Source organism: Hipposideros armiger, unplaced genomic scaffold (genome assembly GCF_001890085.2).
Source record: "Hipposideros armiger isolate ML-2016 unplaced genomic scaffold, ASM189008v1 scaffold_58, whole genome shotgun sequence".
NCBI classification, from domain to species: Eukaryota; Metazoa; Chordata; class Mammalia; order Chiroptera; family Hipposideridae; genus Hipposideros; species Hipposideros armiger.
The window spans coordinates 2,176,992-2,190,852 of NW_017731408.1; the positions used below are offsets into that span (position 1 = coordinate 2,176,992).

Sequence of the window (13,861 nt, forward strand, 5' to 3'; positions counted from 1 at the left end):
CCTGCTGATTTCCATCCAGACCATACACTCTAATAATATTAACATACACATTTGTTAGATATTTGCCAAATGCTATGCTGAATACTTCAAATGCCTTATGTCATTTAATCCTCTCCACAAACCCATGAGACAGTTAGTATTCATGTCCTCATTTTATTTTATTTTTATTTTTTTTTAAGATTTTTTTTTAATTGGGGAATTGGGGGATGGGAACAGCGCTGGGGAATTGGGGGAAGGGGAACAGACAAGTTGCTGTCGTTTTGTTCTTTGGTCTAGTTGTGGAGGATGTTGCTTCACTGGCCCAAGTTGGCACCATCATTGTGTTCTTCCCGGGCAAGGCAGATGAGTCGCCGGCTTCTGGACGGCCGCTCACGGCAGCTGCTGCCCGCTCACGCTGGCTGCTGGCTACACACGGTAACCCATGGTGACCCACTGCAGCAGGGGCTGCAGCCTACGCTGTTGCTGGTGACCCATGGCAGCCCAGCTCCAGGTTGAGCTGTTGTTCAGCATCTTAGCTGTAGAGGGCAGTGTCACTGGCCCTCATATGTGGATCCGAACCGGGGCTCTCTGGCGTCCCAAGCCAGCTCTTCACCATCGCGCCACTCGGCAGGTCCTCATGTCCTCATTTTACAGATGAGGAAATGGACGATTATAGAGGTTAAGCGACTTGCTTGAAGTTATACAACTGGTGAGTTTCCAAGCAAGTACTTAGATCTTGGTCCGTTGACCTCTGTGCTTTACCATTTTTCAGGCTGGTGGTCCCTGTGTTATTTAAGTAAAGTAGATGTTGGGCAGTATCTGAATTCATTACAAACCTGATTATAAAAGTTTTTCTGATTATTCATTTTCACTTCTCTGTGACTCTCCTCTGATCTGCTTGTTGGATAATTAAGGGTTGACTATTCAGAACATTTACCAGCTCACCCCTTTCCTAAGGGAGTTTACAAGTAGTAAAATAAATAAAATTGGCATTCTTTACTGCTTGTTCAACGTTACACTCCCCAGGTGAGCTGGTAAGTAGCTATTTATGTGACAGATTTTTAATGACTACCCAGTTCCTTCCTGTGGCCGGAAACAGCACATGGATTAAAGCGCTGAGCCTGTAAATCACAGCAATTATAGGGCACACAGTTTGGATCAAAAACAAAATCAATTCTGCTCTCGGTCATTTACACTTTGTAGCTTCTTGTCCCTATCCCGTGTCAAGCTTCCAAAATTTTTAATGCATATCCCATTCTCTGACTTTTTACCATTACAATATGGGTTTCCTCTGGAAATTAAGGGTACATCGACTTTAGCAAAGATAAGAAAATAGTTCAGGAGTTTTCCTGGTAATAATCACTTTTGGCTTTGTAGTTTTATAAGGATTTAAAAACACTGGCTCCAAAGTGGGTTGGAGAACCCTAAGAGATGTGCCTAATAGGCTATATTAGAGGGATATATAGAGGAATATTTTAGAAGGCTTATTTCTATCTTTATCTTTAAAAATTTCTAGTTTGTGTTTATAATATATATAATATATTCATTTATTAGTATGTGTATATTTATTATTTATCCTCATTTTTTAAAAACTGGTAAGAGTGCACAGTCAGATGTTTTATATAGAGAGCATTTTCAGCTAAGTCATTTCATTGGTCTGAAGAAGTCTATCATTCTAATACGTAGTCTGTGCTCTGGGCCCTGTTTTGTTTGTTTGTTCGTCTATAATACCTTTGATTGTAATCATTCCTGCTGAGGTATCTCTGTGTGATGCATTTAGTATTCTGTGCCCCTCTTCAAAGACATAATCTATCATCAACCTCTTGATTTTATATAGATGGTAGATCATTGGCCCTTTCAGATTTTGTCCTGGTTAAGCTTTCTCCAAAGCTGTTGGAGTGTTGTCAGAGTGTCTTAATTCAGGAAGGTGTAAATACTCTTTCACATTGGCGAAGGAGTAAATATTGGTCCCAGAATCATATTATTCATTTCTATATCCAATATGAATGACTTCAGCATTATCAGACATTTTAGGGTATCTGAAGTATAGCACCCTCCATTTAATGCAAATATTGAGTTGAGGGTAAGAATAACTTTGTCAGAGGGGATGGTGTTTAGTTGGTAAACACGTCCTTTCATAAAATGAGGGCGCTCTTGGTCTTGTTTCAGCCACTTATTTAACTTTGGGCAAGTTTCTCTCCTCTTTAGCCTTGACTTTTCCTTTTTAATAAATCTGGAAGGGGCCCTAAGTCTCTGTCTACTTCCAAAGGCTCCTGAGGGGCTTTCTGTTACCTTTATGAACCAAAATACTCAAGAAATGCATGCGGCTATCAATGTGATTATCGTTCAGTGGAGATTTACTGAGCCCGAACTTCAGATACATCACAGTTAGTGTCACAGGTGGGACATAGGAATGTAATAAGCCTTGGTCTTGGCCTTCAAACAATGTATAAGCTAATTTGGATTACAGTGCAAGATGGATTATTATAAAATGAATAATAATTGCAAACATTAAGGGAAGGGGCTGTTGTGGATGGAAATGGCCTGGGAAATGGGAGAAGTACGATTTGCTGGCGTGACTGTGAGGAAAGAAGGTCTTGGTGACAGAAAGGAGAAGAACATGTTAGAGAAGGGGTGTTGGAAACAAGTGTTCAGCTTTGGCTTCTTTGGATGTTGAAAAAACCAGTGAGGAAGTCAGGGCAAGGCCGAGATGTGGGGCTAGGCATGAGGTGAGTGATGAAACCTTCCGTTGATGGGATAGTCATTGTTTTGGAGTTTCATTCATTAGCAGTTGTTTTGTGTGTGAGTTGTTCAGCTGAGGGTGGATGAAGCACAGTTGCAGAGGATTGAGAAATGAGCTAAAGTCTGACATAAACTCCTATGACTAGTGTGACTATATCCCCTGGGTTCCCTTGAGGTAACCTGAGAAATCCTGTAAGGCTGGTAAGAAACGTAGCATAGACGGAACTGGGCGACAGTATGTTATTTACTGAAATGCTCCATTCGCTGGCAAGCATCACACTTTTTTATCCAGAGTGCTTCTGTTTGTTAGTACACTTCAGTATAAATTTAGCATAATTAGCATATATTTGACAGGTTCTGTTCTACTGTTTACTAGAATAGAAGCTTCTTTCTCAGACCTTGAGTTACAAAGCACACTTTGGTGAAGGAGGCTATCAGCCTGCCCACCTGCACCTCGCTGTCAGGAACAACTAGTTACACAACCAGCCATCCTCCAAGGCAGTCAGGCTGTGATCCAGGACGGTCCAGGGGAGAGGCCCTGAGTGGCCCACTGGCGCACTTGAGTTTCCACACTGTTCCTCTTGGTCCGGTGATCTGATAACATCCCCCAGAATAGCTCCTTAGTGGACATTCAGGAATAGCTGAATTCCTGGAAGTGACCCTGGAGAATCCAGGCAGGAAGTAGATCTGCCCTGTATGTACTTCCTGTCACCTGAGATACCATCTTGTGCCATAAATGGCCAGAACAGTGAATCTAAAACCCAGATCTGACTGGATCATTCCTTTAGTTGGACATCTCAGTGGCATCTGGCCAGCTACAGACGAGGAAGGCACGTAGGGTTATGTCCTGGCCTCTTTCACGCCTCATCTTTCATTTAGTCTCCAGAAATGCAAAACTACTTGGAGTTCTTAGCCACCCCCACTCCTGGGCAGAGGCATCGGGCTGTTTAATGCCTCTCTGCCTTAGGCATCTCCTCTTCTTTCTGCTGGGGGTGGGGGGAATGCAGGAAAAATTTAACCCCTTGGTTAAATCCATCTCCTTTCGTAGGACTCATTTGGGGCATCATTTCCTCCAGTAAACCTTCCCCGTTCTCTTTTATGCCCCTACTCTGCTCCAACAGCATCCTGGGATTCCTTCCCTGTTACACCAAGCACCTCTTGTTAAATTTACATGCACAGTATCTTCTTCCCAACCTCACTACAAGCACGTCGTGACAGAGACCATCTGTAGTTTGCCTACATCTCCAGTGCCAAGAATATCGTAGGTGTTCAGTAAATTGTTGCAGCTCTTCCGTCACAAAAGTTTGCCGACCCCTGGTCTATAAGAACAGTTCGTGGTCTCGTACACTGTTGTTTATATCTCTGGCTTTTGCTTCCTCTGAATGGAAGAGACAGCAAGAAGTAAGCAGCATTGGTCCACCAGACAATAAGCTATACTGCCATGTGAATTAAACCCCCACACTAGTGAGTCTTACAGGCACAGTTGTACTTTATGAAGCGTCATGGGCCTTGCTCTATTCATTCTCTATCCTCTCCTTTCAAGCATTGGATCAGTAATAACTATCTACTTAAAGGTGCCTCCTCTTAGAATCAGGAAAATGGGGTGAAGGGTTAAAAAAAATCAATTGGCAATGCACATTTCTTTGCGCTGCTAGTTAGTTAATAGCCCAAAGCTTCTCCTTAGCACCCTCAGTCTGCAAAAAAATGAGTTGTTAGGCCATTTTTGTAAGCTAAGAAAATTCCATTGCTCAAATAGAGTAATGGTGATAGATGAAGAAAAGCCAACGGGTTTAGTAGCCTTTTTTATCTTGAAGGGGGCGGGGGTAGGAAACACTGAATCATCTAGGTTAGTTAACTAAGTCCAATGTCTTCCCACAAAGCTGTAATGAAAAATAGGTAATATGTTCTAAGTATAGGATCCTGTGGAGAGCTACAAGTAGCCTGACTATTAAAGAAGTATAGCAGTCGACATGGATTTGAGATGTGCATTTCAACCTGTTCTCCATGACACTTGTTCTCTTGTTCTGTTCATCTTGACTCTTTTGGTCTGTGTCTTGTCATAGATGAAATGACAGAGAGAAATTAAGTAAAGTCTTTGAGAGATGAAAAGATGGGACGTGTTAGAGAACTCTGATTAAATCTTCTTGGTAAAGTGACGATTGTTAACATTTAAAAAAATTCTCTCTTCTCAGCTTTTCAAGTAGCCCTAAATGTGGCAGTAGAAAGTAAAGCAGAGCAAAAGCTATGCTTCTTTAGAGGGCCAAGGTGTTACTCGTGACTCTCAAGTAGTTGCAGTGTCACCCACTCTCCCACTGTGCTTGGGGATAAGCCTGTTTTTGCTGTGGTTGAAATTACAGTGTTCTCTGGAATATTATTACATAGATTGCTACTCTAAGTCCTTTCCCTAATATCTAAATTAAAAAATATATATGCCTAACTTAGGGTTAGTTTATGTTATTTTATTGACTGCTGCTCCTACCATGTTTCTGCAATAATGACTAGACTACCTTTGGTCCCAAAGAGGTATGGCATGTATTATAGATGTAGCGCCTGCTTTATCCTGTTTTATCCCAGATTTAAATAAGTCTCTGGAGTTGACATTAACCAACTTGTACAAGAATACATATATTATTATTTTATGTTATCTTAAAACAAAAAGAAATGACTCAGTAAAGGCCTCCCACCGGAATAGGTTTGCAAGGAATACCCCAGATTGAAAGACGTAGCTGTTAAGTAATGAATAAAGGGCTGGATGGAAACTTACTTTTGTTGTAGTTATTATATTTGGTACATTAAGTGGAATTTGGCTTAAGATCTCTGAATCCTGCACTTCTGTGTGATGGAAAATGTTGCCTAGTAACTTTTTTTTTTTCCCACCATGCCACTTTAATTTAGCATTCCAAAGGATTTAGAAGTTTGGGTTGTACTCATGTGAAATAAGTAGGCTCTAACCAAAATAGCAAAAATAATCCTCCATTGATACATACATATATATATAAGACATAGAACAGTGTAAAGATAAAGTCAAAGCTACTCTGAGAGAGAAACACTTGTGTTAATCATGAAGAATAACCATTTGTTATGTTGAGGTGTAATTATCTGATATATGTAGATCTTTCATTCTGAAAGCATTTGAGTTTCTTATTTAGGATTTGTAAATATTTGAAATTCAGGGCCATTATCATTGATGAATGGAGGCCATCATTGGAGCTAAGGATAGGAGAGCCGATTCCTTAACGAAAGAAATATGCTATTTGTTCATCTTATTTAGCCCCGATAATCCTCATATTTAAAGTCAAATGACTTTGAAGTTAGGTTAAATTTTAGCTAGATTGGCCAGATAATAATTTGTATGCTATTGTTCACACTATGATTTTTTTTGTGCATTTCTTTTTATTCATTTTGTATCCTTGTCTTTTTGGCTTTTTTTTCCCCCTTTTTATTTATTTTTTCTTTTATTTGTGCATTTCTTTTTAGAATTGTGATAACTTACAAGTGGCTCTATATGTGATCTGGACTCATGATACACTGATACACACACACACACACACACACACACACACACACACACACACTGATATATACCAGGGATGCCAAAAAAATGTATACAAGTGGACACTTTGGTCAGCGTTGCCCAAGCAGTAGTTCGCCATAATCAGAAGTGTCTGCAATAGATGTGGGGAGGGGGGGTGTTACTTTGTGAGGGTGAAAAGGGTAACTATTGCATTGTTCTGTACACCTGAAACTAACAATAAAAAAAATAAATTAAAAAAAAAAGTGTCTGGATGCTGATGGCAACCACTTTGAGCACCTCTTGTCATTGTAGAAGTCAAATGTGACTGTTTTCATCTTTTGTTATTGGTGTATATTGAGTATTACAATTTTAATATAGTTTTCCTTCCTTAAAATGTATATACATTTTTTTGGCACCTTCTGTATATAGCTCATCTTGTATTTGTTAAAGTTTATAGATCGACAATGCCTAGCTATGATCAGCAAAACATTTATAGTGCTATTTCTGATCTCAGCTGATTTACTGACTTAGCGTGAGCTTTATCAGGGGTTGATTAGTTTCTTAAATGGTATTTTCGGCCTAGCGAAGTGAACTTGTTCAGTAAAGGAAACATTTGCGAAGTGTATTTTGCTTACTTTCACTCTTCTCTACTAGGGTCCCTCCAGCTCCTTTAATTGTGTTTTCTTTTCCCCTGAACTGAATCCCTGAGACTGAGAGGATGTATAGCCAAGAAGAAGCCGGGGCTGGGAAATCAGAGGCCAGGCTGAGAGCCTAAGATGCAGGATATAATCAGAGAATGGGCTGGGCCCAGGGAGGAAGCCACAGTGAGCAGCCTGGGATCCTAGATCCATAGGACTGGACGGTCAGAGTAGATACAAAGGTGAAACTAGGCAGTGAGCAGAAGCCAGAGACACAGGAATATTGGAGTCTGATGGGCCCAAAAGGAAAACATAAAGTCCAGATCACACCAGGAATCAGTCTCCAGAAACTGCAAGAACTGTGACACCATCTGGGCAGAAAACTTGGGACACAGATCAGCTCTTCACCCTCTCAGCACAAGATGTGCTCTCGCCAAGAGGGCATTTCCTGTCAGCATAGGAGTCAGGCCCAGGGTGTGGGCCCCCAGAGCCCACTTGTAAAACCAGGTCATGGGTGTGTCTGCCTGGAAGGGAAAGGGAGGTAGCCTGGGAGGGTCCTGACGCCTAAGGAGAGAGATTAAGGACATGTGGCGACACGGGCATAATAGTCTGTACTTTGCTGAGCACTGTGTATTCCATGACTCACACACCCATCTTCCGGGCAGAGAAACCACCCTGGCCAGGGTTGGGAAGGCGTAAAGGGCTGTTAGGGTCGGCTCCATTCAAGATGATTAACCAACCTCATGTCTCCGTGGGGTTATGTTAGCTCTGTTCTCATGTTTCTCTGCCCAGTTACCCAGAAGGCAGTGTACAGGAGCTACTAGATAGAGGGTAATGATGCTTCCACTTAAAAGCCGTTAAATAGTTTGCATTCTAGATAAAAATCTTAGTTCTCTGTTTTAGGTTTTTTCATAGCAAAAAATGGGATAGGTCTATTTGCAGAGAAATACATTGGAATAAATAATGAAGATTAATTCATGGGAAAAATGTAAGCCGTGATCATATAAATAGTTTTGGTGTGTATTACATATACCAGAGGTGTCAAAAGAAATGTATACTCATTTTGAGAGATGTTATCTATAATCAAGCAGTAGCTTGCTTTAATCAGAAGTGTCTGGACGTTGATGGTAATCACTTTGAGCACCTCTTGTAATTGCAGAAGTCAAATGTGACTTGTATTCCTCTTTTGTTATCTGTGTATATTGAGTATTACAATTGTTACAGATTTTTCCTTTCTTAAAATGTGTATACATTTTTTGGCACCCTCTGTATATGTTTAGATATATAATACATATTTACATGCATGCATATAATATAAATATGTGTACATACGTATAAGTTTATATTGCTTAGGAATTTCTGAGCATTAGGTTTCCAATTATTCACTGTTTTTAACTCAGTCTTTTGGTCCTTTTTAAAATATTAATATGAAATTACTTTGTCTACTTTTATTTTTATGTTATGAAATTAGATCAATTTATAGGAAAGAATATCTAATTAACCTTAAAATCTCATTTATATCTTTTCAGACTCACTTCTAATCATGCATCTATGTGTCAGTATATTTAGTATTTAACTTAAATTATACATTTGCAAGTACATGTATACATATGATTCCCTTAGTGTTTATTTTTAATACCTTTGTTGTATGGTGATATAACATTTTGATTGTCATTCTCTTATTCTTGACCATTTGGGTCAATAATATTTTTATTTTTAATTATTGAAAATATCATTGGTGTGAACATTTTTTTAACAAATTATTTTTGGGTTGTTTCTTTCAATCATTTCCTCCAAAGTGAGATTAACCAGTCAAAGGGCAGGAACCATTTTATAGCTCTTGTTATATATTGCCAGATTGTTTTCCACAAAGACTGAGTTAATTTGTTGTGCCACTATCAATGTATAATGAACAGTCCCAATTTTAGACAGTTTACACAGTCTGAGCACACATGAGAAATATAATTACATTTCTACCCCAAGGCCTAGCTGTATAGTCAGCTCTCATAAGTAAACTCAATATGTGGACTTTGAAATTATTGAACTGATAAAGCGCGTGGCTAATTGGCTGTTCAGCCTGTGGAGCCTTGAAGTTAGGGCTTTTGGGCTGGAAAGCATGCTGTGTTAAGGTGGAGCCCTCTTTTGGACAAATGTGGCACTGTGACCTCTCTCTGGGAGGTGTCAAGGCCAGAGCAAAAGGAAAGGAGGACAGCCCGGTTCCAGCATTTCTGCCAGTGAAGTGGTCAGGCCTTCGGGGTTCTGGAAGGCTTCTTATAGGCTGGGGAGAGTTGGGGGGCACCGGAGCCTGGCATGCAGCAAAGGAGAGGGGATGTCCAGTGCGAGCACTGGGCCCAGCGGTCACTGAGCCAGGCACCGCCTGGACAGCTGCTCACTGAAGGCCTTTCTCATTGAAAATGTCAACCCAAGGGTGTCGGGTGATTTTCTTTTTCCTTTTGTGACAGCGTTATTAATTTTATAATGGAAGTTGATAGCAATTACAGATTCTGTAGAATTCTGTTCATCCTATAAGGATATTACATGCCTGGTCTGTTGAGGTCCCTTTGCCCTGTGTCTGACAGGGGAACGACACAGATCTTCCCCTAAGAAGTAAATTTCCATCATTGCTCTCATGCATGCTGACATAGCATTGTACCTTTGCCAGCTTCTCCAGTGACTTGCAAAAAATCTGTAACCTAAATACAGAACATGTAAGAGCATGTTATGGAACTGGGCCAGGAGGGGACTGAAAGGACACACATGTTATAGAACACGCAGCTGAGAAAGGCAAAAAGGAATGAAGGTGAAGTTATCAGCCTTTGATTGTGTAAAAATTATCAGGTGTATACGTTTTAAAGGAAGTCAATTGAATGAACATTGTCATAGAAATTCTAAGTCATAAAGTTACATGGAAGCTGAGATATAAGATTGTTTTAATTTCCAGGTCCCAAGCTAGAAGCCAGAGAGGTAGGAAGCATTCAAAGGCCAACAGTGATAAGGGAGAGAAACACCAGGGCTGTCACAGGACCTAATTAGGGATTTATTCATTTTTTTACTGTCATTTGGCTTTCTTTTTGGTGGTAAAATATATATAACAAAGTTTGCCATCTTAACCATTTTTCAGTATATAATTCAATGGCACTGACAGCATTATGCAACCATCACCACTATTTCCAATACTTTTTCATTACCCCACACAGAAATTCTGTATCCTAGGGATTTATTTTGTAATTGGTTATCTCAGAACATTTTCTGGCTTAAAGGAATGCAGAGTCCAAAACCTTAATTTTTTTTTAGTTTCCACATATGCCATATGTTCGGGTTGATTCCGCTAGGTGTGTGTCTTCTGTTCATCAGTCTCCTTCCATCCTTCCTAATATGGCATGCGTGGTGGAAGAGGGTGCCCATCTAACGTATCACTTACAGTTTTTCATTTTGCTCAGTAGTCTTTGAGATAATAGGCCCAGGAATACATGTAGCTTAGTTTACATAACAGTACTATTTTCTTAGAGTAAAAAATTTGTAACTATTCTAAATGAGCATCTTTAAGCATCTTTCTATAGTTTAACCCCTTCCTTTTATTCTCATGATAGAGAGAGAGAGAGAGAGAGGAGAGAGAGAGAGAGAGAGGGAGGGAGAGGGAGGGAGAGGGAGAGAGAGAGGGAACACTCAAGTATACCTTGTCTTGGGCCATGGCTCTTGCATTTGCTGTGAAGGTTTGGTACAGTCAGGGGTGAGGGGCGGTGTTTTTGTCATTCCGCTAAGCATCAGCGGTTTCATTTGGTTACAGGTTGTGAAGATCTTAGAGAAGCATGACCCCTTGAAGAACACCCAGGCCAAATATGGATCCATCCCCCCAGATGAGGCCAGCGCCGTGCAGAATTACGTAGAACACATGCTCTTCCTGTTGATTGAGGAGCAAGCCAAGGATGCCGCGATGGGGCCAATTCTGGAATTTGTGGTCTCTGAGAACATCATGGAGAAACTCTTCCTTTGGAGCCTGAGACGGGAATTTACGGACGATACTAAAATTGAGCAGCTAAAGATGTACGAGATGCTGGTCACCCAGTCGCACCAGCCTCTGCTGCACCACAAGCCCATTCTGAAGCCCTTGATGATGCTGCTGAGCTCTTGCTCAGGGACAACCACCCCGGCCGTGGAGGGCAAGCTGGTTGTCCTGCTCAATCAGCTCTGTTCCATCCTTGCCAAAGATCCATCCATTCTGGAACTCTTCTTCCACACAAGTGAGGACCAAGGGGCGGCCAATTTCCTCATCTTCTCCCTTCTGATTCCTTTCATTCACCGAGAGGGGACCGTAGGTCAGCAGGCCCGGGATGCCCTGCTTTTCATTATGTCTCTCTCTGCCGAGAACAGCATGGTGGCCCATCACATCGTGGACAACACCTACTTTTGCCCAGTAAGTCCCTCACACTGCCATGTTTTCCACCCACCCCTTTTTTCCTCTCTTGTGCTAATAATGATAAACACCATTTTATTCCTTTTCAGCAAGCTGTACTTGGCACCTTCTATGGAAAGATGTTTAGAGGAAATCCTTTGCAGGGAGCAGGGCCATCCTAAGTTGAGATGCTATTTGGCTGAGCAGTGTCAGGTCAAAAATAAGGCAACGGAGGAAACTATATGTGTTACCGTGTCTTGGTTCATTTCTGTTGGGTTACAAGCTATTTTAGTTTTTCCCAAGAGCATATCCTGAGCAATTGGTAAGACCTGCGCTGTCTATATTTTTAGCTTTTCAGGTTGATTTTGCGCCAATGAATCATGGCATGTGGAGAGACCCCTCACAGCTGGTTTCACAAATTAATTTGTTTCTCAGCAAGATAACGACCATAAATGTAGATACAAAGCACTGATTTTTAAAAATAAATACGTATTTACAGTTTGTAGCAGGAAATACTCTACTCTGTATAGCTTCTTAATCATGGGTATGGTGAGAAATAAAGTGTAGGGTCCTCTGCCGATGTAGGAGCAGCCCAGGCTCGCTCACAGTTCCAGAAAATAATGGGAGCGACCTGGGACTCTGAAGATGCCTTAGGGCTCTGGTTATATATTTGGAGTTGGTGTTGTCTTTAGAAGGGGGATTTATTTATTTATTTATTTTTTTGGGAAGGGGGATTTAGATGACAGATTTATATCTTATTCTGGTTTGTCAGTTATGTTGGGCAACAGCTATTTTTATTTTCCTAACCCTGTGAACAGTTGCAGTTTATTCCCATTGTCTTATCTTTTTACCACTCATCTCATTATATTTCTTTTTTTTTTAATTTGTTTCAGGTGTACAAAACAATGTAATAGTTACATGTGTACACCCCTCACAAACTGATAACCCCCTCCCCCAATCTACTACCCCTCTGACATGGTATATAGCTGTTACAATTCCACTGACTCTATTCCTTATGCTGTACTCCACTTCCTGTGACCACTCATCTCATTATATTTCTTTGTAAACTATATTGCCTTAAGTATGCCTGATTCTGCTGGAATAGTGTATAAGACCATTAGTGAGTTTTTTTGGAGCAACCCAGGCAAGTTGCCATAAGTAGATTAGATTCATTGTTAATTAACGCCACATGGGTAGTTCTTGACCAGGGGGTTAGGGCACTTAGAGGACATTTAGAAATATGTGTGGGGTGTGTTTGGTTGCCATAGGGACATGGGGTGGCTGAAATGGGAGGTTAACAGGCACTTGGTGTACAGAGGCCAGGAATGCTTAATGTCCAGTAGTTTGTGGAATGGTCTTGCACAGTAAGGAACTGACCTGCTCAGAATGCTAATAGCAACCCTAGTGAGTAACACACTTTATGTTGCTTTGAGGTTCAGAAGCGGTCAACTTCTTTATACCACAAAACTCCTATTTTTACTAATAAACCAGGGTCACCTAGTGTCTGGTGAATGTTTATTTCAGGGTAAAAAAAAAAAAAAGTACATTTTTTTTGAAAAATAGAATTTCAGTTTAAAAAAATTAAGAGTACCAGGTGTCTTTTATTCTGGGTTCTGGCCAATGGAATAAAAAATTGAACAAAGATTGATAGTCCAATGGGAAGTGAAGAACTGATTCCATTCACCTGTGCCAACATATCAAGTTTGCCTTTCTTTGAGCTCCCTGAAAAAAAATGTTTATTTCTAAATAAGCTTCTACCTCCACAGCATTGTGCATATCCAGCTCCTCCTTTCCCTTCTGATTCCTCCCACTCTTGTTTCTAGACCCTAATGTGTCTCCCTTACTTCCTCAGCATCTCGCAATCTCACCCATTTTACACCGTCAGATTAAACTCCTAAATGAATTCTGATTGTGCTGTGTTATTGCTTAAATTTCTTCAAAGGTGCTCCAGACTGGATATAGCAATCGTGGTAGGCAGATAATGCGTCACCCCCACCAAAGCTGTGTCTATGGCTAGTGAGGGACAGAGTCAGGATTTGAACCTGGGCAGTCTGACTCAAGGACCCGTGTGCTTAACCACTACCTTGTACATAAATGATAAACTATCAAGATTTCCTATAAAACACCAACCATGAAGAAAAAACTGGAATTAAGAGCAAAAATACAGATTAGGAGAAGATCTGTGCAACACACATAACTATAAATTATTGGTACTCAAAATATAGAAAAATATTTGTAATGCTACAAATGAAAAGAAATTGATGAAACAACTAATTAGAAAAAATGGGCAAAGGATATGAACGGGCCATTTCCAGAAGACACCCAAAGCCGATAAACATAAGAAAATATGCTCATCTTCCCTAGCATCAGAAATGCAAATCACCCCACAATGAGCAACAGATGATTATGGGAGAGGCTAACCATTAGACATCTGATAACACCAAGTGTTGTCAAAGGTGCGGAAAAACAAGAACTCTTGAGAATGTAAATTGGTACAGTAACACAGGAAGGCAATGTGGTAATATTTAATAAAATTGAATATCTGCATACCATGTGATCCTGCATCTTTACTTCTAGATATCTGCCCTCGGGAAA

At 40.5% G+C, this 13,861-nt stretch overlaps 1 protein-coding gene across 12 annotated transcripts in view; it reads left to right on the forward strand.

Moving 5' to 3' along the window:
- The window catches only part of FHIP1A (FHF complex subunit HOOK interacting protein 1A), a 208,684-nt gene that overhangs the window by 116,237 nt on the left and 78,586 nt on the right, over positions 1-13,861 (forward strand). For 10 of the 12 annotated variants that reach the window (XM_019641183.1, XM_019641189.1, XM_019641182.1 and 7 more), the window contains one exon: positions 10,661-11,287. In XM_019641183.1, the coding sequence (XP_019496728.1) occupies positions 10,661-11,287 (627 nt within the window). Of the gene's footprint in view, positions 1-582; positions 689-2,260; positions 2,367-10,660; positions 11,288-13,861 lie in introns of those variants that run through there. The other 2 variants (XM_019641193.1, XM_019641192.1) reach the window with 2 other exon arrangements.